At 52.7% G+C, this 27,067-nt stretch overlaps 10 protein-coding genes across 10 annotated transcripts; 5 read left to right on the forward strand and 5 right to left on the reverse strand.

The window, feature by feature from the left end:
- Positions 1–6: 6 nt before the first annotated feature.
- Positions 7–2,682, reverse strand: QC762_211720 (uncharacterized protein). Its single transcript, XM_062888069.1, has 4 exons — positions 1,397–2,682; positions 1,284–1,337; positions 470–1,225; positions 7–409 (listed from the first exon to the last, which is right to left on the reverse strand). The coding sequence occupies exons 1-4, from the start codon at positions 1,620–1,622 to the stop codon at positions 306–308; spliced, it is 1,140 nt and encodes a 379-aa protein (XP_062746268.1). The 5' UTR covers positions 1,623–2,682; the 3' UTR covers positions 7–305.
- A 156-nt stretch (positions 2,683–2,838) lies between these two features.
- PRP45 (mRNA splicing protein) lies at positions 2,839–4,989 on the reverse strand (the record flags this gene model as incomplete). The annotated part of the gene is made up of 2 exons (XM_062888070.1): positions 2,839–4,779; positions 4,849–4,989. 2 exons carry the CDS (start codon positions 4,987–4,989, stop codon positions 3,166–3,168), a joined length of 1,755 nt encoding a protein of 584 aa, XP_062746269.1. The 3' UTR covers positions 2,839–3,165.
- A 554-nt stretch (positions 4,990–5,543) lies between these two features.
- Positions 5,544–6,577, reverse strand: QC762_211740 (uncharacterized protein; the record flags this gene model as incomplete). Its single annotated transcript, XM_062888071.1, has 3 exons — positions 6,163–6,577; positions 5,906–6,094; positions 5,544–5,834 (listed from the first exon to the last, which is right to left on the reverse strand). Exons 1-3 carry the CDS (start codon positions 6,313–6,315, stop codon positions 5,544–5,546), a joined length of 633 nt encoding a protein of 210 aa, XP_062746270.1. The 5' UTR covers positions 6,316–6,577.
- Positions 6,578–6,619: 42 nt separating this feature from the next.
- Positions 6,620–9,047, forward strand: QC762_211750 (uncharacterized protein; the record flags this gene model as incomplete). The annotated part of the gene is made up of 4 exons (XM_062888072.1): positions 6,620–7,009; positions 7,076–7,087; positions 7,149–8,779; positions 8,858–9,047. Exons 1-4 carry the CDS (start codon positions 6,932–6,934, stop codon positions 9,045–9,047), a joined length of 1,911 nt encoding a protein of 636 aa, XP_062746271.1. The 5' UTR covers positions 6,620–6,931.
- Positions 9,048–9,861: 814 nt separating this feature from the next.
- Positions 9,862–11,758, forward strand: CBS1 (Cytochrome B translational activator protein cbs1, mitochondrial; the record flags this gene model as incomplete). Its single annotated transcript, XM_062888073.1, has 9 exons — positions 9,862–9,926; positions 9,998–10,159; positions 10,308–10,374; positions 10,442–10,502; positions 10,565–10,652; positions 10,702–10,804; positions 10,870–11,479; positions 11,541–11,612; positions 11,679–11,758. The coding sequence occupies 9 exons, from the start codon at positions 9,862–9,864 to the stop codon at positions 11,756–11,758; spliced, it is 1,308 nt and encodes a 435-aa protein (XP_062746272.1).
- A 902-nt stretch (positions 11,759–12,660) lies between these two features.
- Positions 12,661–13,606, forward strand: SOU1 (Sorbose reductase sou1; the record flags this gene model as incomplete). The annotated part of the gene is made up of 2 exons (XM_062888074.1): positions 12,661–12,910; positions 12,978–13,606. 2 exons carry the CDS (start codon positions 12,661–12,663, stop codon positions 13,604–13,606), a joined length of 879 nt encoding a protein of 292 aa, XP_062746273.1.
- Positions 13,607–13,859: 253 nt separating this feature from the next.
- On the forward strand, positions 13,860–16,785 carry CNA1 (3',5'-cyclic-nucleotide phosphodiesterase (PDEase) (3':5'-CNP)). The gene is made up of 3 exons (XM_062888075.1): positions 13,860–14,761; positions 14,836–16,348; positions 16,478–16,785. The coding sequence occupies exons 1-3, from the start codon at positions 14,596–14,598 to the stop codon at positions 16,491–16,493; spliced, it is 1,695 nt and encodes a 564-aa protein (XP_062746274.1). The 5' UTR covers positions 13,860–14,595; the 3' UTR covers positions 16,494–16,785.
- UBP15 (ubiquitin-specific protease ubp15) lies at positions 16,670–21,744 on the reverse strand. Its single transcript, XM_062888076.1, has 6 exons — positions 21,350–21,744; positions 20,908–21,064; positions 20,695–20,842; positions 18,439–20,646; positions 17,510–18,387; positions 16,670–17,442 (listed from the first exon to the last, which is right to left on the reverse strand). The coding sequence occupies exons 1-6, from the start codon at positions 21,350–21,352 to the stop codon at positions 17,330–17,332; spliced, it is 3,507 nt and encodes a 1,168-aa protein (XP_062746275.1). The 5' UTR covers positions 21,353–21,744; the 3' UTR covers positions 16,670–17,329.
- Positions 21,745–21,930: 186 nt separating this feature from the next.
- PKP2 (putative protein kinase) lies at positions 21,931–24,786 on the forward strand. Its single transcript, XM_062888077.1, has 3 exons — positions 21,931–22,185; positions 22,246–23,017; positions 23,094–24,786. Exons 2-3 carry the CDS (start codon positions 22,836–22,838, stop codon positions 24,364–24,366), a joined length of 1,455 nt encoding a protein of 484 aa, XP_062746276.1. The 5' UTR covers positions 21,931–22,185; positions 22,246–22,835; the 3' UTR covers positions 24,367–24,786.
- On the reverse strand, positions 24,711–26,836 carry spn4 (Septin spn4). Its single transcript, XM_062888078.1, has 4 exons — positions 26,519–26,836; positions 26,290–26,452; positions 25,924–26,234; positions 24,711–25,864 (listed from the first exon to the last, which is right to left on the reverse strand). Exons 1-4 carry the CDS (start codon positions 26,621–26,623, stop codon positions 25,286–25,288), a joined length of 1,158 nt encoding a protein of 385 aa, XP_062746277.1. The 5' UTR covers positions 26,624–26,836; the 3' UTR covers positions 24,711–25,285.
- Between the last annotated feature and the right edge of the window lie 231 nt (positions 26,837–27,067).

Raw genomic sequence — 27,067 nt, forward strand, 5'->3', positions numbered from 1 at the left:
TATGAGGCGTGGAGAATGTCGACTACGAATTGACCGGCACTTATGACTACGCCTTTGTTACCAGCAGAAAAGGGGTCCTTATCCATGACAGTCTTCAGGGGCATTGCCCTCTATCATTCCGTCCAAAATGATCTCGCACCAAGGCACGTAAAAATATCTAAAATATCCTAGGTAAATAAACCTAACCGAATTCCCGTCCCTGAGCATACCAGAACCATCATGAGTATCACATTATCATTTCCTTGCTTCCATCATTACTCCTCCCTAACCTGCTCCCGCATTTCCTCCTTCAAATCGACGCCAGATTACCTAGCCTCCCACACCTGCCACGATCCAAACTCCCAGAATGCATCCGCAAAAGCCTGCGGGTTGTGGGCGGTGAAATCCGTGCAGGTCATACCATCACGAGCTGTGGTTTCATCCAGTGAGCTTCATTGTCTTGGAAAAAGAGAGCTTCTTCTTGACTTACCGCAGCCGCTCGCGTTCCAGATATCCTCCGTGATGAAGTCACCGCAGATATTGATATTGACAATCAAGCTCTGGTTCCTAAAGTGCTGCTCCATGTCGCACCTCGTGTTGGGAAAGTCCGCCAAAGGCAGTCCCCAGCTGCTGGGGTCCGGCTTTGCTGTCACGCCCCGACTGCCTTGTCCAAGAGCAGCAACGTCGAGGTTGATGTCAGTGGGGATGTCACTTCTGGGCCAGATCCAACTCCTGATCCCCTCCTGTCTCCATTCCAACGCTACCACACCTCCTCCGGCGGCATTGAACTCGGGCCCAAATGTGTTCTTGGGGCCTTTGACTGTGCAACCTTCGTTGTGGTTGGTTTCATTCCAGCAGTCCTCTGCCCCGATGGTGCCGGTCAGTTCCCTGCGGACGCGCTTCACGTTGCAGCCTTCTGTGGTGTGAAGCGCAAGAAGATTGCCGTCTGTGCCCTGGTTTACCGACTCCATGATGTCAATCTCTCCGTTGGCCGGCCAGGCGCCAGGCGAAGGATCGGTGAGCCAAAGGGCAGGCCAGGTACCGCATCCCACGGGGGTGTGCTTGACGTCAAAGATGAAAAGACCAGATTCGTACTGGCGGTTGGATTCCAGACGGACGGAGTGTCTCCCAGTGGTGGCATTGTCACGAGAAGTGTCGACCCGAATGTTGATGGTGTCTTGGTTGGCGGTGGTGAGGTTGTAGAGATCGGCATCCCCAGGCGAGACGTAGTGTACGAAACCATGGGCTGGTGATGTTGTCAGTATAGAGCTCTTCAAACAAGACTCTCAGCAGCTAAAACTTACAAGGATCGTAATTGTTGAAATAGGTGAACTTTTCAAAAAAGTTTGATGGCAGGTCTATTACTCGGTCAGTAACCCGCCCTAAATAGGCAATCCCGAGCCCAAGCACAACTCACATGTCTCTACCAACTGGTAGTCCAACTTGGTATAATTCGGATGCGCATCAATGAACGGCAACTCGTCGCTCCCATTGTTGTTGTTATTCCTCGTCGCATTCACTCCCACCACAGTTGCCACCACAACAATGACAATGATGATAATCACCGTCGCACAGATCAGCCACGCCCTTCTCGTCCACGTCCTCGGGCTCCAGAGGGAGGGTTCCTTCTCGCCGTATGACATCTTCTCAAGTCTTCCTCAGTACCTCCGAAGTGCATCAAACAATCGAAACCAAAAGAGACCGGTTATGACTCCCAACCACCCAAAAGTGGAGTCTTGTGTGTTGGTATTCTGTCCAAAAGAAAGACAAACACCTGTCGAAGTTTGATGATGCAATTCACTTCTTCGCCTGATGTTGAAACTCCCCACACAGAGAAAAAAACACGAGAAAGAAGGCGTCGTCAACAGATCGACAGGGGGGAAGCAACGACACGAGTTCTTATACCATAGGTAAGGTATCTACCTCACCCACCCCCCCAAACCCCGTATTCCGTATTCCGCTCCTTCCCCCCATGAATTAAACCACAGAAATCATCATGCCAGGAACGAATCCCTCCCATCATCACCTCCAAATCCGTATCCATCGTTCGTGGTCCCCACTCACACCATACCAAGGACACACGTTCCCAACAGGTTAGTGAACCATATTCAGTTTTGGGCAAGCACCTCCCATGCTCGCTGATACTGCTAACCACAGACGGCCGAACCGCCCAAGTGACGAAAAGTCCCCAAGTTGGGTGGGTGAGCAAACGCAAAGCACAAGATCCTTACATTGAAGCATTAGGGTGCCATTTTACCACGAAACTTGACTGCCAACAACATCTGGCTGCGCCACAACGGTCTTTTTTCTTTGCAGAAAAGTGATTTATTGCCGTGTATCCGTTCTTTCCATAAGTTATCATATGGTAGCGGTTAATCAACAATGCAGAAAGAGCAATAGGCCTCCGTCCGTGGGATCGGCCGAGTATGACGGGAATTTGCTGATTAGCAGAGCCGCACAACCACCAAACCAGCAACAACAAGCTTTTTTGCTACCCAGCCTTCGATGACCCATCTAGACAGTGACGAGCCTTCGGAAAACAATACAATTTATTTCCGATGGTATGAGATATCGGGTTTAAGTACGCGACATAAACCCGCCCCTCTGCTCCACATGACCAACCACACGACAAGGTAAACCGTTATCAAATCACACATATCAAGTCCAAGCAGTCAGCCTTCCCCCAATGTCACACAACAAAGCTTACCTTACCTACCTTATGCTAGATATCCCCTCTCCCACCCCCACAAGGACCTTGCCACAAAGGCCCGATGACAACACACATATAAGGACCCCCCAAACCGTTGCACCAAAACGGTTGTGAGAAATACCCCAGGCACCGACATAGTTGGAGAGGGCATCAGGGTTACACAGCAGATAAAAGCCCGTATCTTCAACCCACCTTTCCTATAGAATGATGATATCTATGTTGCTGTATAACCACGTGTAAATATCTCGTCAACGACACTGCCCTAGAAATATATGTCCGGACTACAGCTGTCACATCGTCAAGACCCTTGCAGCAAAGCCAAGACCACGACTCAGATAACTCCCAATCTCAACACTCTCACCAGAGCCTCATTCTTGTAACACAAAACAACGACAATGACCACGTACAAAAATCATATCCGCTCAATTCACATCCTGCCTACCCCCGCCCCACCTATCAATTCAATCTCAACGCGCTCAATTATCCTCCTCCTCAACCCTAGTCCTCTTACTCCTCCTATCCCCCTCCTCCTGCTGCAACCCATACCCCCTCTTCCCCGATCCCGCCGCCGCCGCAGCAGCAACAGTCTCCTGCTGCACCTCCGACAAAAACTTGTCAACATTAAACGGATCACTAGTATCCTTCTCAAACTGCACCGGCCCCTCCCTCGGCTCATTGTCCTCCGTCCCCTTGAACTTTCCCCTCCCCAGCGCCTCCCCAAACCTATTACCCTTGCTTATCCTGTCCATCGCCCTATCCCCAGCCCCCTCATCATCATCATCCTGATTAACCCTCGGTCTATAAATCGAATTAACCGCATCCTGCGCCGCAAAAAGCGGCTTGTCATACGGGTTATCCTCATTGAACCCACTGCTAAACCCGCTCGACTGGTTGAAAAGCCGCGAGTCGTACATCCCCTCCTTGGACTGCGTCGGCTTGGCCAGACCGAGAGCAATCTTTTCCGAAATGTCGCGGTCCATCTCGCGGGCCATGACCTGAGCCCTCCTCTCGGCACCCATGCGTGACTGCCTGAGCTTCCGCTCTTCCTCCTTGAGCCTCTCCTTCCGAGCCTCCCTCCTCGCACGCTCAGAGCTGTCGCTTTCCGAGCCGGAATAGTCAGAGCCGCTGTAAGACCGGGACCTAGACCGAGACCCAGACCGGGAGCGAGAGGACCGTCTCCTGCTGCCACCCCCCGCCCTGTCGGCGCGGGCCTGTTGTGCCAGCTGACGAAGATTCTCCTCCTTTTGCAACCGCTCCTTCTCCGCTAGCCTCTGCTGCATCATGGCGCGCTGCCGTACCTCTTCTCTGGCGTGTCTATCAGCCACGAAGAGGGCTTCGGAAAATTGAGCAAACTTGTCGTTGATCTGAACATCCTGGAGGTTGCGACCATCGGCGGCCAACCTCTTGTCAAGAGGAACAGTGAAACCCTTCGAGTTCTTCCAGAGCGAAACAGGGGGGGGGATACGCCACGCCTCCTGGTCCTCAGCCGTCAGTTTCCTCGGTGGCGAATGCATAACCGGCGGCGGCGGCGTCGGTGGTCCCCTCGGGATCTTCTTGTGCTTGAATTTGGGCGGCTCCATCGGATCCGCCTGCCTCTCCACCACCTTGATGATCCTCTCCTGCTTCTTGGAACTATCCCCCATCTGCGACGACGGCGTGTACTTGACAAACGTCGGGTCCCTCCTCCCATTCACGTTCACATTCTTGGGCTTTTGCGCCGCAACCGCACCGCTGACCAGCTTGGCGAGGGCATTCTTCGTCCTTTCGGCCGTCTCCTGTACCGTCTCCTGGCTAGGTCTCGAGAGGTCCAACTCGCCCGCCTCGGCACGCTGTCGTAATGGAATCAGGTCCTTGAACGAAGTGTGAATGATGCGGTCTTTGCTGTGCCCTTGGCGCGCGATGGCGGAGTAATCGACCTTGCCATCGCTGTTGACTTGCACAACGAGCGCATTGGAAGTTGACGCGCCATCGCCTTTGCCCCAGGGGTATTGCGCGACGGGGATTTCAGGAAACGCGCCGCCATCGCCGAAATCCTCGGGCGCACGAGGACGCCAACCTGCTCGGTTTCCATATGGGGGTGGTCCTGTTCTCTGTGGAGGAGAACAGCTGTTAGTAACCGGAATGGGTACAACATTCAATGCAATGTCGAGTTGGCTGACCTTGAGGACGAGCTGTGTGCTGTCGATTTCGTTGGCACCGACGATCCGAGGGCCGCGCTGCTGTGCCCGTAACTCTTCATCTTCGCCTGTGTATTTTGGTTTTGGAAGGGCCTGAGTGAGGCCAGATGCTATCGAAACCATCGTTTTTTATTTTGGAGTTGTTCGCGGTGACGGGCTGTCGCGATACTGAGGTTTGACGGAGTGGAGATTCTGGTCTTAAATCTTGAAAAGTTCCAGGTGCTGTCGCAGCGAGGACAGAGAGGACGCAGAAGACGGACAGTGGCTAGTACAGTGCAGCAGGCTGCAGAGGCTTATCGTATTTTTCTTATCGGGTCTTGGCACTAACAGTGGCCCGCGCTTCCAATCCATCCACAGTGTTCAAGATGAACTGCAAGGTCAACCTGACCTGGGTAACAATATCAAGGAAACAAGTTCAAAGGTTGAGTCTTGAAAATTACAATCATCACACGTTTCCAGTATTCTACCAGACACTATAACCCAGAACATGCGATATCACGCCGAAAAGAGACAAACAAGGACCACCAGATATAAATAGCCCACCCCTTCACAAGACCCATGAGCCATCCCTATGATACATAATCCTCATAGCAAGACCTGCCCAATTCATCAAGTTATACGCCCGGTCCAGACCAAACACGCTTTTATTTTCGCATTCCAAAAAAAGACAACGCCCCTCATACGTAGCCCTTCCGCGCACCCTGGAAGAAGAAGCGGACAATAAACACCTGCAGGGCTCCCATGGCCATGATCATCAGAATCTGGACGATGCTGAAGTTGACGATTCTTTGTTCTGTGCTGCGGACGGTGCTGAAGTTGCGGTTCTCACGGGTGCGGAAGTATTTCTGGTTGCGGGTGATGGTGGACAGCTGGCCCGAGAGCTTGAACAGGGACTCCTCGAGGGCTGATGTTTGTTCCGGTGACGAGCCCTGCTTCGAGGGAATGGTAACGCGCGCTTCGTTCTCGACCTAAAGTGCAAAGAGTAGATGTCAGTATATGCGCTGCGGTTTGCAGGTGAAGGGCCAGGGGTATGGCTTACAGCAATCTCAAAGTCGACAAACTTCTCGGTGTATGTGCTCATCTCGTTATTGAAACAGAACGAGTATTCGCCAACCTCCCTGGCGGTGAAGACAAAGTCTCCCTGCCTCTCCTTCTGACCATCCATGATGTATTTCCCATTGGGACCCGTCACTTCATAATCGATATCGAAGGAACCACCGGATTGCACCTATAAAACCATGTGAGTATCACCTCCAGAGAGTAAGTAGTCCAGAGTCCAACGATAGGTGCGCATACGGCAAAGTAAAAGGCAATCTTCTCGTCCTTGTTCTGTGTTGCTGTGTAGAAGCACGCCCTCTCGTTCGCATGAACCTTGTAGGTCAGGGCTGTGGCGGCGACCTGGCTGGCCAGCAGGCCCAAGAGCCCGCACGAAAGTAATGGCAGCTGCATGGTGAGCCGGCTGTGTGTTTCGAAAAGAAGTGTCGTCGAGATGCTGCTGCTGGTATCGCAACGCTTCGGCTCGGCTTCAGGACAAGTCTCAACCGCGCGCGCCGGACCCTGCCACTCAGAGCCAACACCTCAGCCAATTGCCAAAGCGCTGAGCTGGACACTTTTGACCGGAACAACCAAGTTCCTGGCCCGCTCCCATCCAGGGGCAGGGCGCCAGCTGCAGCAGGGGGCCTATGCACACCTGGCCCAAGCTCTATCCTGGTTCTTGGCCAACCACTGGGGTTTTGTTCCGTCCAGTGACATCAGCGGAATTAGTTGCGTCAAGAGCCTGAAGCTGGTGCACGCGCGGTGAGGCCTGTTTCTTCAAAGCCCGAATTTACACATATTTTTCCTTCTCATATTTACCTAGACCAAGTGACTGTTTGTTGAGTTCTTCTTGCTGGGAAACCGTTTGTTGTGGCCGGCCTTGCAATTTCAATTCCTACCGGCCATATTTGTCGAGACCCGCCATGACCCATCAAATCTCATAGTGACGACACAGACTGAGAAACTCATAGAAAACACAATTACCAAGTCGTTATTTGAGTGAACCTCGCTACAGAGGGCATATCTCAAGATGACGATACCACAAACGAAAGTCGCGACAGCGACATCGGTCGCTATCAGGGCACTCAGTTACTTCTTTTTACGATGGGTAAGTGGGGGCGAAGCACAGCTACGAGGAACAAGACAATTCACTAACTACCTCTGGGATATCTAGGCTCTTGCTCCTGTAAGTAAACGATTATGCATTGCTGATTAGATGGAGCGTGTTTCTGACAGAGTGGTGATAGCCATTTCCCGCCCTTATCTTTGCGTTATTCGCTGTCTACCTGCCATCATTTGTGTCGGGATATCTGCATGAGCCAAAGCAGGAACTAGTTGATCAAGTTGATGTCACAGTAACGGACATTCCAATCGAGGTTGAGGTTCCCGAGAATGGCAGGAGAAACCGCGGGACCGAAAAGCTGGTGGCCGAACAGGTGGCTGTTGAGGAGACCCTCACGATCGAAGACAGACCCCTGAACCCCTTAAAGACACTGCTCTCTGGTGCTCCCAACCCGCGGAGTTTGCTTCTGTCAGCTACCACGCTTCTCATCAACGCTATCTGCGTCGGCATGGTCGCTGACCGTCTGTTCACCGAACGCTATCACACTGGCGATGACCTCTCTTTTGCCAGACTCGGCTTTGTCTCTGAACATGAGGCCAAGCTTCTCATTAGAGAGCCAGACCAGTCCAAGATGCCCGTCACCGTCGAAGTACACATCAAGGACCCGGTGGCGCCTTTTGACAACCCCCTGTGGCAGAGCGCTGGTGGTATCAAGTTCACCACTAACGAAACCGACTACACCGCCGTTGTTCCCATCCCCCTCCGGAACTCCAAGATGCGCACCTACCAATGGCGCACCTCGAACAACCACACCGGAGAGTTCACCACCCCTCCTCCCGTCGGCCACGCTGAAGAGGCCACCACCGGCCCCTTCACCTTCCTCTCCACCTCCTGCATCGTCTCCCGACTCCCTTACTCACCGTTTGACCACCCCTTGGCCATCCCAGGCTTCCGCTACCTCGCCAAGGTCCTCCCCACCCTCAACGCGCAATTCATGCTCTTCCTGGGAGATTTCATCTACGCCGACGTGCCCCGCTACTGGGGAAGTTCAAAGTCTGACTACAGGCAAAAATACCGCCAGGTCTACGCCTCGCCCGACTGGCCTTCTGTCGGTCAAAATCTCAGCTGGATTCACACCCTCGACGACCACGAAATAGCCAACGACTGGTCCGCCAACTCGACGGGCGTCTACAAGGCGGCTTTTGACCCCTTTGAGCACTACCAAGCAGCTGCTAACCCTCCCCCGGCACGCAGAGCAGGCGGCATCGCCGCTCGCAAATCGGCGACGTACTACTCCTTCACCCAAGGCCCGGCGAGCTTTTTCTTGCTGGACACGAGGACGTTCCGGTCGGATAATCATCTTCCTGATACAGCCGAGAAACAAAAGACTATGCTTGGCCCTGAGCAGCTGGAGGACTTTTTGGCGTGGCTCAAGAAACCTGAGCCGAAAGGGGTCAAGTGGAAGATTGTGGCCAGCTCGGTGCCGTTTACGAAGAACTGGCCGGTTAACACTCAGGATACGTGGGGCGGGTTTTTGACGGAGAGGAGGAAGGTGCTGGAGGCGATGTGGGATGTTTCAAGGAGGGGGGTGGGGGTTGTGGTGCTTAGTGGGGATAGGCACGAGTTTGCTGCGACCAAGTTCCCGCCGCCGGTTCCCGTGCTGGTGGAGGGAGAGGGAGAGGGGGAAGTCCATGTGGAGGGGAGGGCGTGGCCGGAGGAGGCGACGGTGTGGGAGTTTTCGGCTAGTCCGTTGAGTCAGTTTTATAGTCCGGTTGGGACTTATAGGGAGAGGGATGGGGAGGATGTGATGGTCAAGTGAGTTTTTTTGTTTTTTTTTTGTTTTTTTTGTTTCTTGATGAGAATGTTGAGTGGCTAATGTGAGGCGATGAGCAGGTATATTCATAAGGGAAACTCCAAGTTTGGAGCGATCACTATTGAGAATTTGGAGGGCGGTGATCAAAGCAGCTTGAAGTATAGGCTGTTTGTGGACGGGGAGGAGGTGTGGAACACGGTGCTTCTATCGCCGAAGGGGGACCAGGCTCCGGCGAGGGGGTCGTTTTGGAGTAAGTTGATTGGTGCTTAGGATGGGGGTTGATGATGATCTTGTGGAGATGAGATTATTTCCATGAGATATGATCGAAACATCTCGAGGAGGAGATCGAGAGGGGAATTTGCGGAGGAGGCTATCTGATGATCTTATACACGAGAGAGGGGGTGCGCCAGAAGAGGTTATCTGTTGATGTTATACACGAGGGAGGGAGGTATATGGGACTTTGGAAGGAGAAGGACGTCTGGAGTTTGGTGATTTCTACGGTGGATTAGATATCTAGATCTAGTCAATACCTTGCTTTTCTGCTTGGAACACCGACCGTCGTGAAGCAGGATAAAAGAGGGACCCTTTGTCGCCTCCAGAGCACAGCGAACCCTAACCCGCGATATGTACCTCTTTGGTGGAGAACAACAACGTGCCCGACATGCCGCTCAGCAACACCACCTAGATATAGGCCCTCCGTTTAACCGACAAAGCAACAGGTTTGAGCAACTTGAATAAACCTTTTGTCTTGATAATATCTCAAGAAATAACTCATCATGGGTTCCTCACTTCGTGTCACTACCCCTACTGCCAGCAATCCTCTCTCTCTCCCATTCCAACTCTCATCTGCCGAGGTTCTACGAAACAGGACAGGAACGAGCGAATGATCCGATTTTCTTGGCGGAGCCGGCTCCGTCATTTGTAAACCTGCGGTTAAGCTCGGCGCTCTTGTTATAATAAGCAAGCGGACGTGGAAACATCCAAAGTCATATGATGCTTTAAATCTCACGGTAACTGACTAACTGTCGATACGCAAATTTTTAGTTTTTCTGGGGAATTATTTTGTAACACAATTCATCCAAAAATGAAGTCATTCCTAGCTTTGAGGCCAGTATTGTTTAAAAGGGAACTGCTGCTTGCTGCTGCAAGGTGAGTGAAACATTGATCGGTTTGAGGGAGGGGGTGGAGGGAGCTCATTCGCTAACGACACATGCGCGCAGCAACCGTGGGAGGTCTTTTGCACTGTGCACTGCCGCTGCCACCACCAGTCAAAAGAGAGTCAAGCTCAGTGTGAGAGGGTACAGTACGAAGAAGAGTGTGAGTGTTGGGGGTGGTGGGCTCAAGGTGGAGGTTGAGGGGGGGAGGAAGAAGAGGGAGAGTTTGTAAGTCGCGAGGATAATATGATATGGTTGAGATGCTGATGATAGTTCTTGTCTTATTTAGGCCGTACTTTTGGTTGAGGTGAGTATATGCACCTCTTTTCGGCTGAGCGATCTGCAATGCACAGAAGGACGACTGAACGACCTGCAGGGACAACTGCCGGTGCGCGAGCTGCATTAATCAGGATACGAGGCAGAGGAATTTCAATACTTTTGCGGTGAGTCTTCTTGATGGCCTTTTGGGAGGGAGACAAATTTTTGCTGATGAAAATGAATGGTGGGTAGATTCCTGCGGATATCAAACCTGAGAGTGTTAGCTCGACGGCGGAGGGGGTTGCTGTCAAGTGTTTGTGATCTCTTACCCCCTCCTTCTTGAACACGTTTGGCATGCTGATGGGGAGATGTTAGGGTCCGACGGCCATGAGAGCAACTATGACTGGGACTTCATCCAGCACTACGTGAAGGAGGACAAGAGGGACAGAAGCGTCACCCAGGAGTACGTCCTCATCTCAACCCCCAAAAAGATCGAGCTAACACTCCCCAAGCCAGCACTACTGGGGCGCGGAAATAGCCTCCAACCCACCCACCATCTCCTACAACGAAGTGATGAACTCTGACCAAGGCGTGGCCGACCTCACAGCAAAGATCGTGAGTTCTCCCCTCCCCCCTTCCCTTCCCCCTTCCACACATGATACTTACACTTCCTCCCTCAGCAAAAATACGGCTTCTCCTTCATCTCCTCCACCCCCTCCCACGACCCGGACCTAACCCGCCAGGTCCTCGAGCGCATCGCCTTCATCCGCCTGACCCACTACGGCGGCTTCTACGACTTCATCCCCGACCTCGCCATGGCCGACACGGCCTACACCAACCTCGCCCTCCCCGCCCACACGGACAACACTTACTTCACCGATCCCTCCGGCCTCCAAGCGTTCCACCTCCTCTCTCACACCCCTCCCCCGGGTGTTTCTGCCGAGACCGTCCAGGGCGGTGCTTCCTTGTTGGTGGACGGTTTCAACGCCGCCAAGGTGTTGAAAAAGGAGGACCCAAAGGCGTATGAGATTTTGACTCAAGTCCGACTGCCCTGGCATGCGAGCGGGAACGCGGGGATTACGATCACCCCGGATAGGTTGTATCCCGTGTTGGAGGTGGTGGATGGGGAGCTGGGGAGGGTGAGGTGGAATAATGATGATAGGGGGGTTGTGCCGTTTGGGGAGGGGTATACTCCCGAGGAGTGGTATGGGGCGGCGAGGAAGTGGGATGAGATGCTGAGGAGGAGGGAGAGTGAGTATTGGGTGCAGTTGACGCCGGGGAGGGTGCTTGGTGAGGTCTTTGATGCTCTTAACTGGGGGGGGGAAGAGATATGCTAACGATGCTGGGGTAGTGTTTGACAACTGGAGGGTTATGCATGGGAGGAGTGCGTTTGAGGGGATTAGGAGGATTTGTGGGGCTTATAGTAAGTTCTCTTTGGTTGTCTTGTTTCTATTGTTTGGTTTAAGGTATGCTGATGGATTGGAAATAGTCAACAGAGACGATTGGATCTCGAGATGGAGAAACACCAACTTTGACAGGAAGAAGGTGTTGGACAGTGTAATCGGGTAGAGTGGTGCCGAGGGGGTTAGGTATCAATTTCTTAGGGCCAGCCAACCAGATACAAATCCCAGGGTCTGGTATGCATGCGCTGTAACGTTTGACTACATTTGATTGCTTGACAGGATTGACAAGTCAGTTCGATGTGAGCTTGCCTTTACCCCACCTCCGCATCGACTGACAGCTACCTATTTACCCCGCTGTTGTGTGTTTTCTCAATGCCATCTGGCAGACGTTTGAAGCTCTCGACTTGAGTTTCCCCGGGAACTTTTGGAGACACTTTCCATGTACTTAGTTTAAAGGCTAAAGTTATAAAATCGATAATTCCATAGATGTCGGCCCTTTCCCCTCAACTCCAGTCCCTGGATTTACCCCTCGATCCCCACGCTCCACACCCATGGAGCCAGAAACAAAGACAACCCAAGGCCACGAATGGCATCATTGTGCATATGGGTATTGCTCACGAATCTTTGGGCACCATCCGCGGTATTCACGTAACCAAGTTCCACAGGACTTCGAAATCTGGCAAGGGGATCCGTCTTCCCCTCCACTTCTTGATCGAGTTTCCGCCTTTTTTTGCTTGCAGGCTGGACAGCTGGCAGCAGGGACAGCTGGACAAGCAGTAACAGACAAGATAGGTACAACGTAGCCGGGTAAGGGTATGTAGGTACCCATCCGTTTCGAGGGACCATAGGAGCCGACATGGTCTCCGAAAGTAATCTGCGGGGTTGGCTGTGTGTGTGTGTGTGTGTGTGTGTGTGTGTGTCCCTGGCCAAGATAGGTAGCTCCGCCTCGATCTTTGTAGATCTGCCTCGTCCCCCCTTTTCTTTTTCTTTTTTTCTTTTTTTCTTTTTTTCTCCGTTTCCTGCTTTTAGTTACTCAGTTCGAGATCAACAAACTCACCAAACTTCAAAATGTCCCACGTTTCCCCAGTTGGGCTCTTCGCCCACGACTCTACCGCTCCTCCTGCCAGCAACAGAGTTCTGCCTCTGTTTTCCCTCGCTGGAAAGACCGCCATCGTCTCGGGCGCCACAGCTGGTATCGGTTACGCTGTTGCTCAGGGGTTCGCCGAAGCGGGCGCCAACGTGGCGATATGGTACAACTCCAAGAAGGAGCAGGCTGAGGCTGCCGCAGCCGAGATCGAGAAGGACTTTGGCGTCAAGTGTAAGCCCCTTTCTCAGTCACCTACCTTCACCACCATGGAAACCTGACACACAACCTTCCCAAACAGGCAAAGCCTACCACGTAAACGTCGCCTCCTTCCCCGCCGTCTCCTCGGCCATCAACGACCACATCCTCCCCGAGTTCAACTCCCGCCTCGACATATTCGTCGCCAACTCGGGCATCGCCTGGGAAGACGGCCCCATGCTCGACGGCGCGGCCGAGGACCGCATCAAGCGCTACAAGCAAATCATCGACACCAACCTCGACGGCACCTTCTACTGCGCCAGAGTGGCCGGGGAGATCTTCCGCCGGCAGAAGCAAGAGGGGCTTCTCGAGGGGTTCACCTACGGCAGCTTCATTGCTACGGCGAGCATGAGCGGGAGCATTGTGAACATCCCCCAGCTGCAGACGGCGTATAATGCGAGCAAGGCGGGCGTGATTCACTTGGTCAAGAGTCTGGCGGTGGAGTGGGTTGGTTTTGCGAGGGCGAACACGGTGAGCCCGGGGTACATTGTTACGGAGATTAGCAAGTTTTGCGATGAGGGGACGAAGAGGGCTTGGAGAGATAAGATTCCGATGGGGAGGGAGGGGATGCCAAATGAGTTGAAGGGGGCGTATTTGTATCTGGCGAGCGATGCGGCTTCGTATACTACGGGGATTGATTTGGTGGTGGATGGTGGGTATTGCGCTCCTTGAGGGGCTTCATACAGAAACAGAGTTCAGTTTCTGATGTTCAATGCTCGGACTTGATTTGGTGTAAGTCAATGGACTGGTGCCAACTGGCAGTCAGCTGCTGCCGGTGAACCCCTAATATATGCCTTGGCAAGCCAGATTCCAGACCGACCCAACCTCACCGCTGAGGCTCCAAAAGTCTGGAGCCTTGTGCTACCTGCCGATAACGTTCTCTCACTTCGGGCACGCGATAGCATTTACATCAAGTTGCCTGTGCCCCGTGTCTACCTCCAGTGTTCCAGACGTATTTACTTGACAAAAGACTCTCTGTTTGGGCCTTCTGAATGGGCCAGACCCGAGCGGATTTTTAGCAGAAGCGGGCCTCTCTTATTCTCCCCCCCACTGTAGAGCCAGGGGACCGTGATAGTGTTAAAAGTTGGGTGGATTATACCTTTGAATAACTGTATCGTTGGTGATTTGCTTTGAAAGCAACAAACGCCAGAGGGAGGCAAAAAAACCACGAGACCCGATTCCGCCTTTCTCAGCTTTCTGGAAAAGCCAGTCTCGTCCCAACCACAGCTCACCTCCCGCCAATTCGGTGAAACAACCAAGGTACCCCTCCCCTCCTCCCGCCGCCCCAGCAGCTTTCTGGAGCTCGCCCACACCCACTCTCCTTGCTCCTTCGCAAGAGGACCAACTGGGAAAGTCGCCTCTCTCTCTCCGACCGCCGACCGCCCAACTGCTGCTTGCCTTCAGCCTTACCCATCTGACAATCCCAAAATCCGCTTTCAAACTTCAATCAAACGGCGGCTTTGGCGACTTGCACACACACCCCGCACCCTGCAACATTTTAAGGGGAGCCCGACCGACTGTCCAACCGGCGACCCCCTTTACAGCCTTACTCCCCGTAATCCTCCCTCTTTGCCGCCGATAGTAAGAGTATCGATAGTCGATAGTATCTTTTCCTCCTCCCACTCCCCCAGCCTATTCAGTTCTCAACGACGTCGATCAACATGGACACCGAGGACGCCGGCGCCCAGGGCTTCGACCCCCGCACCCAGCAGGTCGACAACGCCATCCGCGCCATACAGCAGAAGAAGCCGCTCCCTGAGATTGACTTTACCATTCATGTGATGGAGGACGGCACTCAGGTCAGCACCCAGGAGAGAGTCTGCAAAGGTAGAGAACAACCCTCTCGACCCATTTAAGTACTGGTACTGACGTTGTTACCCCCCCACCCCCCTCCCATCCAGATGTGCAAGCTCCCGCCATGTACAAGCCCACCGACGACCAATTCTTCGAGGATGAGTCGCAACAAAAGCCCAACATTCAGTTCCTAAAGCAGCACTTCTACCGCGAGGGCCGCTTGACTGAGGAGCAGGCGCTATGGATCCTCAAGAAGGGCACCGAGATCCTCCGCGCCGAGCCCAACCTACTCGAGATGGACGCGCCCATCACCGTCTGCGGTGACGTCCACGGCCAGTACTACGACTTGATGAAGCTGTTTGAGGTCGGCGGCGACCCGGCGGAGACGAGGTATCTGTTCTTGGGCGACTATGTCGACCGTGGCTACTTCAGTATCGAGTGCGTATTGTACCTGTGGGCGCTCAAGATTCACTACCCCAAGTCTCTGTGGCTGCTGCGTGGCAACCACGAGTGTCGCCACCTGACGGATTACTTCACCTTCAAGCTCGAGTGCAAGCACAAGTACTCCGAGGCCATCTACGAGGCATGCATGGAGTCGTTCTGTTCGTTGCCGCTGGCGGCTGTCATGAACAAGCAGTTTTTGTGCATCCACGGCGGTCTCAGCCCGGAGCTGCACACGCTGGATGACATTAGAAATATCGACCGCTTCCGCGAACCGCCCACCCAAGGCCTAATGTGCGACATCCTCTGGGCTGACCCCCTCGAGGACTTTGGCCAAGAAAAAACCACCGACTACTTCCTCCACAACCACGTCCGCGGCTGCTCCTACTTCTTCTCCTACCCGGCCGCCTGCCACTTCCTCGAGAAGAACAATCTGCTCTCTGTCATCCGTGCACACGAGGCCCAGGACGCGGGGTACCGAATGTACCGTAAGACCCGCACAACGGGCTTCCCCTCGGTCATGACCATCTTTTCCGCCCCCAACTATCTGGACGTGTACAACAACAAGGCGGCGGTTCTAAAGTACGAGAACAACGTCATGAACATTAGACAGTTCAACTGCACCCCCCACCCGTACTGGCTCCCCAACTTCATGGACGTCTTCACCTGGTCGCTGCCCTTTGTGGGAGAAAAGATCACGGACATGTTGATTGCCATCCTGTCAACCTGCTCCGAGGAGGAACTCCGCGAGGAATCATCCGCCTCCTCGCCCGGTCCAGTATCCCCCCCCTTGCCCTCGGCCTCGAGCGTCGGGAGCCAAGATCCGGAATCGATCGAATTCAAGAGACGTGCGATCAAGAACAAGATTTTGGCCATCGGACGACTGTCGAGGGTCTTCCAGGTTTTGAGAGAGGAATCCGAGAAGGTGTCGGAGCTCAAGACGGTCAGCGGCGGGAGACTGCCTGCCGGCACGCTGATGCTCGGCGCCGAGGGGATCAAGAATGCGATTTCGAGCTTTGAGGACGCCAGGAAGGTGGACATTCAGAACGAGAGGCTGCCGCCTAGCCATGACGAGGTGCAGAAGCAGAAGGACGAGGAGCACGCACAGGCGCTGGAGCGGGCGAAGAGGGAGGCGGAGCAGGATAAGAAGTTGCAGACGCTGAGTAGGAGGTTGAGCACGTGAGTTTTTTCTCTTTTTTTTCCCTTTCCCTCCAAGTCATGAGAGTTATTTTTTTTTTTTTTTGATTTTGTTTTTGCGAGAAACTAATACGGGGTATCTTGGTACTAATACAGGGGTGAATAAAATAGGGATCGCAAGCGGTAGTCGATTCCAAGCTTTTGCTCTTGTGTTTTTGGCTTTTGGAAGAAGAATGGAGGTGGTGATCAGGAAACGGGGAAAGAATTGGCTGTGTTGGTTGGTTAAGTGGATGAATGATGGGCTGGATCCGTGTACTGTCCAAGTCAGTGTGAGTGTGTGTGGGTGTGTGTTCAATAAAGGGTCGCGGCGAGAAAGATACTACCTACATATTTTTCCTCTCTCTCAACTTCTCACACCTAAATCACACACAGTATCCGTATGAAAGTAATGTCAGATATATCGGGTATTTGTTGCGAACCTCTCTTTCACTGCGGTCACATGCAAAACAAACGAGGTTAAAAATAACAATCCATACAAGTGCCTATCAATCATGCCCCTCCCTATGAACCAAGTCCCATCCATCCATCGTCCGTCCATCTTTGCTTGCTCTCTCTGTCTCACACACATGTTCGCCATCAGGTCGTCCCACACTGCACAACCAAAACCTCCTTAGTCAAGGAGGCGAGGGCGTATCCTTCACGCTCCTCCACTCTTCTCGACTTCACAAATATAACAAAATGAAAAACCACCCCCAACCACACACACCATCCATCATCCCAGAAAAAAATTGAAAGCCCCATTTTTCTTTCCATCAATAGGCCTGAGAAACCAAAAAAAAAAAAAAAAAAAAAGGAACAAAAAACCCAAGCTAACAAAACGAGCGCCCCGATAAAAACACTGACAGGGATGTACATATACAACGCGCTGCCGCTGTGTCTCTAACAACATCGAGCAGCAACAACGATCATCATCTACATAAAACAATAACCGCACCTTGTCTACTACTTCCAAAGTTTCAAAACTCAGCCCTTGAGGAACAAGTCTCCAGCGCCGTTCCGTGTTGTTCGTGCCCGATCGGGGTGGTCTAATCCCAACAGATCATCCGTGTTCGTTGCAATGTCCCACAGAATATCGTCTACATCAACGACATGTTAGCCGCCATAAACAAAGACAGAAAGAGAGAGGTCCAAAATAAAACTTACCATCTTCCAAATATTGAGGTCGTGAGAATGATGATCTCCGGATCACAGCAAACTTGATCTTCTCAAAACTCTTGCCCTTGATACCAGTGCGCTGTTCCAGCCGCTTCTTGGTGTCGGCAAACCTCTCTCCTTCCTTGACCAAGAATCGGAACGGGATTCCATGCGCTCTGCTGGGCTCGCCGTGGAAGTGAAAGCAGGAAATGAAGTTTGCTTGGTCCGAAACCGCAGCATCCTCAGCGGGCATCCGCTCAGCTATCACCGACGTGTAATCGTTAATGCTGAGCACCGAATAGTCTCTGGCCAGATCTCTGAACCACTTGTGATGACTGCTAGTTTCATAGACGCGGATCTTGCCCGCCTCTTCCTCGCTGGGAATTTTGGCCTTCTTGACCAGAGCCTCGATAAGGTCTTCCACCTGGCCGCTCTTGGGCACCAAGACATCGAACTGCTCCTCCTTGGTGATGCCCTCACTCAGCCACGTGATTTTGATGCTCTTCTTGGTATCCAACTCGGCCAAGCTCATGTCGAGCACCTCAAAATACAGAGCATCGTTACGCTGATTCATGTTAAGTTGTCCGTAACCGGCCGGGATGAGGATGTTGGCCAACGATTGATGCCCACGCTTCACCGCCGTCCGAGGGTTGTTAGAGCTAGCATTAACCGTGTAAAACCGCAGGTGCGTTGGCTCAACGTTGAGCTTCTCACCGACCTTCTCACACAGCTTGTCGTAGTTCATTTTCGTGTTGAGAACCAGACTGAACTCCGGGTACTGCTTGGGATCGCACTTCTGGGGGTGAGCGTGGAAATCCACATTCTTCTTGTTGTTGAGAAAGTCGTAGTAATCCCGAACATCCTCGTAGCGATCGACCGCCCTGACCCTGACAAAGTAAGCCACTGTGTTCGAAAAGAAGATCAGAATAACAACTTACGTTTCTTCAGAGCCCTGCCTTTCGGCGCCGAGCCCCAATTTGTACTTCTTCTCGTCACGGGTTCGCTGGAAGCAAATAATGTCTCCATCTTGAAGCTCGGCAGCTTTCAACGTCAGCTTGACCTTGAGACCCTCGATCATGCTAGGCTTGATTTCCTCCCACAACATGATCTTTTCGTCACTGGGCAGCTTCTCGCCCCAGTTCATCTTTTTCAAAATGACCGGAATGAGATCCTCAACCTTCTTTTCCTTGCTGAAATAAATGTGGCCAACACCCCGCAAGCACTGCGACTCGACGTCGAACCATTTCAGGAAGAGTAGGATCAAGTCATTTTTGACAACCACACCATTCGGGAGCCCGGGATAGGTCGGCCAGACGGCAGCCCCATCAGCGTCGACTTCGTCAGCAATTTCAACCCACACACGGAGCGCTTGATCCCGGTGTGCCGTGGCTCTGCTGTACGTCTCTTCGACTGTCGGGCGAAGATCCATCACTGGCTGGTCTGGTCTGACTGTCTTGTTTTGCCGGTTCACCATGATCCATAATCGCACGCGTCTTGGATCCTCTCCAATGTCGGCGGCTATCTCGTTGGCCAAGTCTGCCATTGACGCCGTGCGAAGGAGCTTGTACTGCTTGTAGGAGCCTGGCTCCGAACCCACGGCGGCATCAAATGCCGTCAGGTCAACTCCGCCATGAGCCTTGAACGTTTCATCTGTGACGGCTTTGACCCCGAGGTAAAGATGTTGTTCTTCTCTCTCCTTGCGCTTAGCTTCACGGGCAGCATGTTCTTGCTCGAACCTTTTCTGGAGGTGTTCCGGAGCATCGGCTGGCGTGACAGGGCAGAGAATCTTGTCCAATCTCGACTTCCGGATGTAAACCAGCATGTAGGCGCTGTTTGGCCGCATGATGGGTTGTTTCTTGGCGTTGAGTTGGGGACGGCCACCAGTTGTCTTGTAGAAGCCGCCAAAGTTCTCCTCCAGGACCTCGCGTTTCGTGGCCTTGGTGACCTTATCATCGTCATATTTGTACCACCAGCCATCCTTTTCTGGTTTCAGGAACGCATAGTAGTGACCCGCATTGAGATCACCGCTGTGTACCAGAACACCGTGAAGCTCGTATTCCCATGGCTCGGACCTATCAGCCTCCTTTGACAGATAGGCCGAGGCATCAAACTCCTCGGGAAACTCGTAGCGATCATTGATCTTCATCATAGTGTCGAGGTTGATGTCGTACTCGAACCGCTTCAGCTGCAAATGGAGGACGTCTGGGAAGCTGTTGAAGATGACTCCCTTGTCGGCGTCCTGCAACTTGTACGTGTCTCCGGCAAAGTACTGGTTTTCTCCGTCGAGCTTCTCCACCTGGATGTAGTCTTGAAAACTATCCAGCAGATTCGCGTTCCCGCTGACATTAAGCTGAACGTCCCAAAAGTCCTCGACGCGACTTGATTCGTAGGGGACGTTGATGCAGGAGATGTAGGTTTTGATCTTGCCGCTGAACATCATGGGAAGCGCCTTTTCCAGGTCGGTGCCCTTCATCTTGTCCTCCATACGCTCCATGAGCTTCCTAGAAAGCTCTTGCACATCTTGCTGCTCAAAAATGTGCCGCGTTTCCCAGCCAAAAGACTTGGTGAGCTCGTTGGTGCTAACAGCGACGTTCGAGGTCTGAAGTTGGTAGAAGAGTCTCTGCAGTGTATAAGCGCTGTTTTTCATATCCTCTTCGTGCTCTGTGGGGATGCTGTAAATGGCCTTGCGGAAAGCATTGGTAAAGTATAATGACTGGAGGAGTGAGTTGAGGTAACAGGTAGCGCCTTGGTTCTTAAGACCAACGTAGCCAGTCTCCTTCTTGGAATCGTAGTTGTTGAAGTTGTGCCATAAAACGCCCGTTTCGTCCTCGACAACTCTGACGAAAGCGGTGATGTTGGCAGCATCGTTTTCCACCAGAGGCCTGTCTGCAGTCTCCCAGACAACATTGAACATCTTCCGGCACTCCAGAAACCTAGTGAAGCCCCAGTCGCTCTCCTCCTTGGTGAATCGATGATGCGCCGAGTGATGAAACATTAAGGATGGGTCTTTGGAATTCCACAGGACGAGGGCAAACTGCACACAGCAGCTCCAGTTGTCGGGAACACTGTTGGTGTCGAAACCATGCTCCAGGTAAATGGAGCACTGGTCCAAGACATTATTGCCGTGTGGAAAGAGTAGGATCCGCCTGTCGAGTGTCAGAAAAAAAAAAACCAATCAGATAGCCATTGCTCACCATGGGTAACCTCCAGCCTGGAATATGGGCCCTCGCTCCTTCTTATTCATCGTGCGCCATCCTTGCACTTCCCAGGTGTGGACGACATCTTCGAGAATCCGGGGCTCTTCGGCGAGCGGAGGAAGCACTATTTCCTTCATGGCATCATCTATCACGGGGTCAGCACTGCCGGGCGTGGGACAACAAGTGGCAGTCGGGTGTGTTCAAACATACTATCTGTGGCGAGTACAACATCCGTCTCCATGCTGTCGGGGTTGATGATGGCGACATCTTCGGACTCGGTGCCGTTTGGCTCGACGATATGTTCTTCGGGTTGGTCTAGCAGCATGGCATTCGGCGACACAGCGTCGCCATTGTGCTGGTTGTCGGCCTGAAGGGTCAGGTTAGCAAAGCCGGGGATTGGCGAGGCCGAGAGGAGGGGATCGGGCCCAGTCATGACGGCAATCTTGGGGAATAGTTGCAAAATGATTTGGTGGGAAATGTGTCGCAGAGAGTGTTGTGTAGAACTGCTCAAGGGCTGTTGGTGGAGGGGGAGGAGTGGTTGTCGAGAAAGCAGAAGCGGAGAGTGCGAGAGTGAGAGGGAAAGTCAAAAAGCAAGCAACGAACGCCTGCTTGTACCTGCAGAATCTTCTTTTCAGACAAGGAAAAGGCTTACCATATCCTACGACCAAAAGCTACTCTGGAAGTCACTGAGGAGCAACGTTGATTTCTTTGGGAAGGGGCGACGTCGTGAGCAGGTGACGGAGGTTGCTGGCGACTGTCAAGCTTCCTTGTGAGCCAGTGGGGAGAGAGGGGTCCACGGATTGGGTGGTTGACGGCTGTCGGGCGATCCGGCACAGCAACTGCAAGCAGCTGTTACGGGGCCAAATTCACCAAGATTCTGGGGGGGCCGGAACACGTCTCTTTCTGGAATCGCGACTTTTCTTCAGGTGGGCGGGATCAAGGGTTGGATGCCCGGCACTCGTGGTGGACTGGGGAAATATGTCCAGGTGGAATGGGATCTGGGGAAGGCAAAAAGAAACCCACCTGAACCTCTCTGCTGCCAAATGGCCAAGCGGGCGCAGCATCTGGGCTTAGCCTGACTGTTAAGTCACAACCAGTGCATGTGGCGTTCACCACGCTCACCACTATTGTACAGAGAGCCAGTTCATGTAGCTCCTTAACATGCACAGTTTGAGCCCCGCCATGACGTGGGGACAACGAACTAGAAGAGAATATCCACAACAGCTTACAAAACGCTGTCAATGTCGCTGTAAATCCTTCTCCAATAATATGGGTGCAAAGTTAACATTTTGATTCTTCTTTTTATTCTATAGCTAGAAGACATGCTTGCCAAAGACTACAGGTATGAGGTATGTTGTGTCCATGCTCTTTCAAAAGACAGCTAAGTGGAGAGCACCGTGTGAATGTACCTACTTGCACACACCTGTGCTTTCAAGGCTCTATGACACTCAGCTTTACAAGCAGTGAAATGAGCTTAGATTCTCTATGGTAGGTTCTAAATGTCTTTTTCTAAAGATGAAAGTTATGAGAGACTGATCTCTAAGCTAGGAATGAGGCGATATTCAAGCCTGAGGCTGGGCCAACGGCAATAGTTTTCAGCCACACAAGACACATCTCTCGCAGAGCACAGGCTGAGATCTTGCACAACTCGAGTGGCAATACGTAGGACAAGTACCTGAAAGCCATCCTCAGCCAAAGTCGAACAACAGCATGTTCAACCGCCTTCTTGTCAGAGCAACGGCAACAGATGAAAGCACATGTTCAAAAGACTTACAAGGCCAGGCGCACGGATCATAAGTAACATGTGGGGCAATTAGGTAGATGCCGGTTCCCGTCAGGAAGGACCTACCTCGGGGGAGAGGGCCTGATCTGACTCCCATGCCGCATTGCAACCTACTGTGGGCAGACATCACTGTCTTTGAAAGAGAGCTCATGCAACTGCACCATGGCCGCCGGAGCAACTTGTGCGTGGGCTTTTAGAAATAACACCTTCTCTCGTTGAAACCTGCTCCATGTTGTAGCACCTCCTCCTCTCCACTTTCGCGCCCAATGTAAGACATCTTCATACTGAACGGCTTTGTGAACCAATTCCGATCTCGGCCGCCACCTTTTCCTTCACATTGCATGGCACCGACGGTATGCGGCGCCTTCAACATGTCACGGCCGCCGTCCGGTTGAGTAGTAGAGCGGGGGAACTGAGAACCTTGGGCGCGGCGACGGCGGCGGCACTCATTCAGCTGCCAAATCGGCGACACAGTCATAGCAGCAGCCAAAGTCATGCCCATAGTCCAAAGTGGCGTCCGGTGTCAGTGTTGGATGAGTATGTTGCGCAACCTCAAAGATCCATGTTTCCAAACCTCCAGCCAGTGATCAGTTTCTAACCTTCTTCCTTGCAGATGGGTTGCAAAAGAGGCCAGGCCCATCAGCCTGCGCCAGCTCATGGTGTTTGGCCGGTCGTTGACAGAATCAAGACTCATCAGCTCAGCCAACTATGTTCGGACCGAGCTACCAACACGAATCGCCCACCGTATCCGGGACATGCAGAAGCTCCCCTACGTTGTAGTCACCAACAAGCACTTCAACGAAGTATACGACCTATACTACACAGCCTTTGACACCTTCCGCAAAGTCCGCGAGGTCAAAAACTTGGACGACAATGACCGTCTTTGTGCCACCATCCGAACCATGCTCAACGCCCACCTAACCGTTATCCCCAAACTCGCCATGGGTATCCTCGAGTGCAACGGCCTCAAAGACGCGGCCGAGCTCGACAAGTTCATGAACACCATCCTCCGCTCCCGCATCTCCCGAAGAGTAATAGCAGAACAACACCTAGCCCTAACCGAAACTTTTCACGCCCCTTGGTTCTCCCCGGGGGCAAAACTCTCCGAATCCGACTTCATAGGCGAGGTCTTTTTGAGATGCGTAGCCAAAGACGTCGTCTCCCGCTGCGGTGACGCCGTCACCTCCATCGCCCGCCGCGCCTACGGCCCTGACATCGCCCTCCCCGAAATCAAAATCGTCGGCCATCTCGAGGCGAACTTTCCGTACATCCTCTCCCACCTCGAGTACATCATCGGGGAGCTCCTCCGGAATTCTGTCCAGGCCGTGGTGGAAAAACATCAGAAATCAAAGAACAAATCGGCACAGCCTCCCCCGATAGAGGTCACAATCTGCGAATCAAACCAACACGTCATCATCCGGATTTCTGACCAAGGAGGGGGGATACCAAGGGAGAGCATGCCCTACCTCTGGTCCTTCTCCAAGGGTCCGGCATCAAAAGAAATCCTTGCCAACCTGGGGCAAGTCCCCAAGATGGCGGCCACGATGCAGGAGCTCCAGATTGACGACATTAACCCGGAAAGCAACAAGAAGATTGAGACTTTGCATCAGAAGTACGGGCATCAGAGTGTGCAGTCTTTATCAGCGGAGGAGAAGGAAAGGGAGGACAGGGCCAAGTATAGTTCCTTGGCCAGTCTGTCGTCGAGGCCCCCGAATTTGAGGTTGGGGATGGGCTTGCCGCTGAGCAGGGTGTATGCAGAGTATTGGGCCGGCTCGCTGGCGCTGCACAGCCTGGAGGGGTACGGGGTGGATGCGTTTTTGCAGATTAGCAAGCTGGGGAACAAGAATGAGCAGCTGACTACGAGGGCGACGATGGATGCTGTTTAGTGGGTATCAGTCGGTCTTCCCTGTCTCGAGCAATATAAAGCGTTTTTGAACACCACCAACGACAAAAAAAGCTGGGGCCGGTAATGAAGAAAGGGTTGTTGAGGCCTCTTGTTTACCGGGTATTTTGGTTGGGGAATTATGTATACACAAGACACCAAGTTGCTAATGAAATCAATAAAGGTTGGATTTTATCCTGGGCTTTTTATTAACCAAGAGGCAGGTTGGATTGATATGCTGAGATACTTTTCAACTGACAGAGCTTGTCTACTCACGCTTGTCGCCAGCAATGCAATTACAAGTGCCGCCGCATCTTCAAACAAAAACTCCCACGCAATGTGTAACAGCCTTTCTCATTATTTGGTATCATGAAAGGGGGAGGGGGAAGGGGTGACTAGACAGACGACTAAAAGACGACTAAATTACATCGTGACTAAGTCTCAAAAAAAAAAGGTGTAAAAAAGGAGGTAAAAAATGGGGGAGTTGCTTTTTCTTTCGCGAGAGAAACAAAAAAAAAAAAAAAAGCTCGATAAAAAAAGAGAAGAAGGCAGGACGACAAAAAAGAGATATCAAGTATATCTTTTTCCCTCCCCTTTCCCCCCAATGTGTGTAGTCTTTTCTTTCTCCGAACACCTTGCGCATCCTTTTCGAATAAATTTGGCGGAGCAAAAAAGAGAAACAACAGCAACGATAGAAAAGTGAAACCCCCGGAGATTATAGGCAACCCGACCAAATCCGCTTAATCACCGCCGCATCACCCCATAGCAAATTCGTGAGCATATCCATGAAGGCCGAAAGTCGTCACTGTTTGGACAAACAAACGGGCCAAAATGTGTGTGGTGTCCGGAGGCAGTGGTTTGAAGCAGGGTAGCCCCTGAGAGTCGCCACAAGCTCATCCCAAAGCTCCAGTGGAGACTGCCGTTTAGCGGCGCCCGTGGCTGCGGACAGCGCTGCCTTGCAGCTGCTCCAGATCGCCCTCCAACTGTTTGATCTGGGCATGAGTCTGCTCGAGGTCCTTGTTGAGGCGGTCGCGCTCGGCAATGAGTTTCTGCTCCCATTGTCTGAAGCGCTGCTCCTCGATTTTGACCTGCTCGGTGAAGCGCTTGCGGAGCGCCTCCTCCTCCTCCTTGAACTTGGGGTTGTCCAGCTTCCGGGGGCGGGCCTCGCCAAACTTGCGCGTCTCCATCTGCTGGGCGCGGTACGCCTCGTAGTGCAACTCCTCGGTCGTGTGGATAAGGTCCAACATGTGGGTGCGGATCAGGATCGACCGAAGCTTCTTGAAGTCGCAGTGGTCCTCATTCTCAACCTCGGCAACGCCCCACGAATATTGCCGGCCCTTGACAATACGCCCGTCATTAGTCTTGACGTCCTTCTCAGAGCCGATAACAGCGAAAGGCATAGCCGCCATAAGAGTGCGGGCGTGCTGGGCAGCTGGTTCGTCGTCCTCCTCAATAGGGGGCTGGTAGATCTTGATGTTTTGGGCCTCGATGACAGCGCGGATCTGAAAGCGGTTGAGTCAGCATGGAGCTCCGCCAAACACGGGCAAATTAGGTGTCTCACTCTTGACTTGAACTTGGCCAAGTCGGCCGGACTGAGGGTGTCAGCCTTGGCAATAACTGGGATAAGGTTGACGCGGGAGCACAGGCGCTTCATGACCTCGATATCGAGAGGCTTAAGAGTGTGGCCGGTGGGGCGGATGAAATACAAGCAGGCGTGTACACGGAGATCGATCTTGTCCTGACGGCGGGGTTGCTGCTCTTGAAGCATGTAGGACTCGTGCTGGTCGTCGAGGAACTCGATAATGGGCATCCACGAGTCTCTGTTGTTGACATAGTCGCCGAAGCCAGGGGTGTCAATAACGGTGAGACGGACTGGAACCTAGGTTAGCTATGATCCCGACATCGTTGACTTTGTTTGCTATCATACCCTTGAAGAACTTCTCCTCTAACTCGGCCTTGGTGATCTCAATCTCGACGGTCTTGTCAACTTGCTTCTGGTGGCGGCGCTTGTGGTCGGCATAGTTCTTGATGGTGGTGGAGAAGAGCGTGTTAATGAATGTTGTCTTTCCCAACCCGGACTCGCCAGCAACCTAGATTTTGAAATGACAATAGTAAGCAAACGTCCTCCCCAAACTCTGTATAACAGTTATGCTCACCATGATGGTGAAAGCGGCGCCCCTCTTCGCAACGATCTTGTGGCGCTGGTTGGGCAGGTTGGCAATGCCAATTGGCGAGGCGCTCTCCGCGTTAGAAGGGGCCATCTTGTCGACGCGACAGGTTGATGGGGATGTAGCGTGTGTTTGTGAGGATTGGGGTGTCGGCTGCTACGGGGACAGCGTGTAGAAGTACAAGAGGGTATCGCAGGAAGGGAAATGCGTCTCGGGCAGTTGTTTACGGGCGGTGGGAGAGAATGGAGAGCTCTGTGCTTCAGGGGAATCTCGCTGTCAAATTTCCAGACCAATGCAGCAGGTGGTGCACGGATCAGCACGAGAACCCACGGCTGAGCAACGGGAAGCAAATTGAGTGGGTCCCCATCACCCCCTTTCCACTTTCCCCAGCTACGAAGTGCCTCAAGTGCCAATGGGCTGCCAAGGGTCCCTCGCCGAGCTAAACGCATTCAAGACATCGGATGTTAGGAGAAAGAATTCGCCGACCCCGCCAAAATGTTCAAGCTTGGCGATAGCAGCTATCAAGGTTATTTTTTT

The sequence above is a fragment of the Podospora pseudocomata genome, assembly GCF_035222375.1.
Source record: "Podospora pseudocomata strain CBS 415.72m chromosome 2 map unlocalized CBS415.72m_2.2, whole genome shotgun sequence".
Classification (NCBI taxonomy): Eukaryota; Fungi; Ascomycota; class Sordariomycetes; order Sordariales; family Podosporaceae; genus Podospora; species Podospora pseudocomata.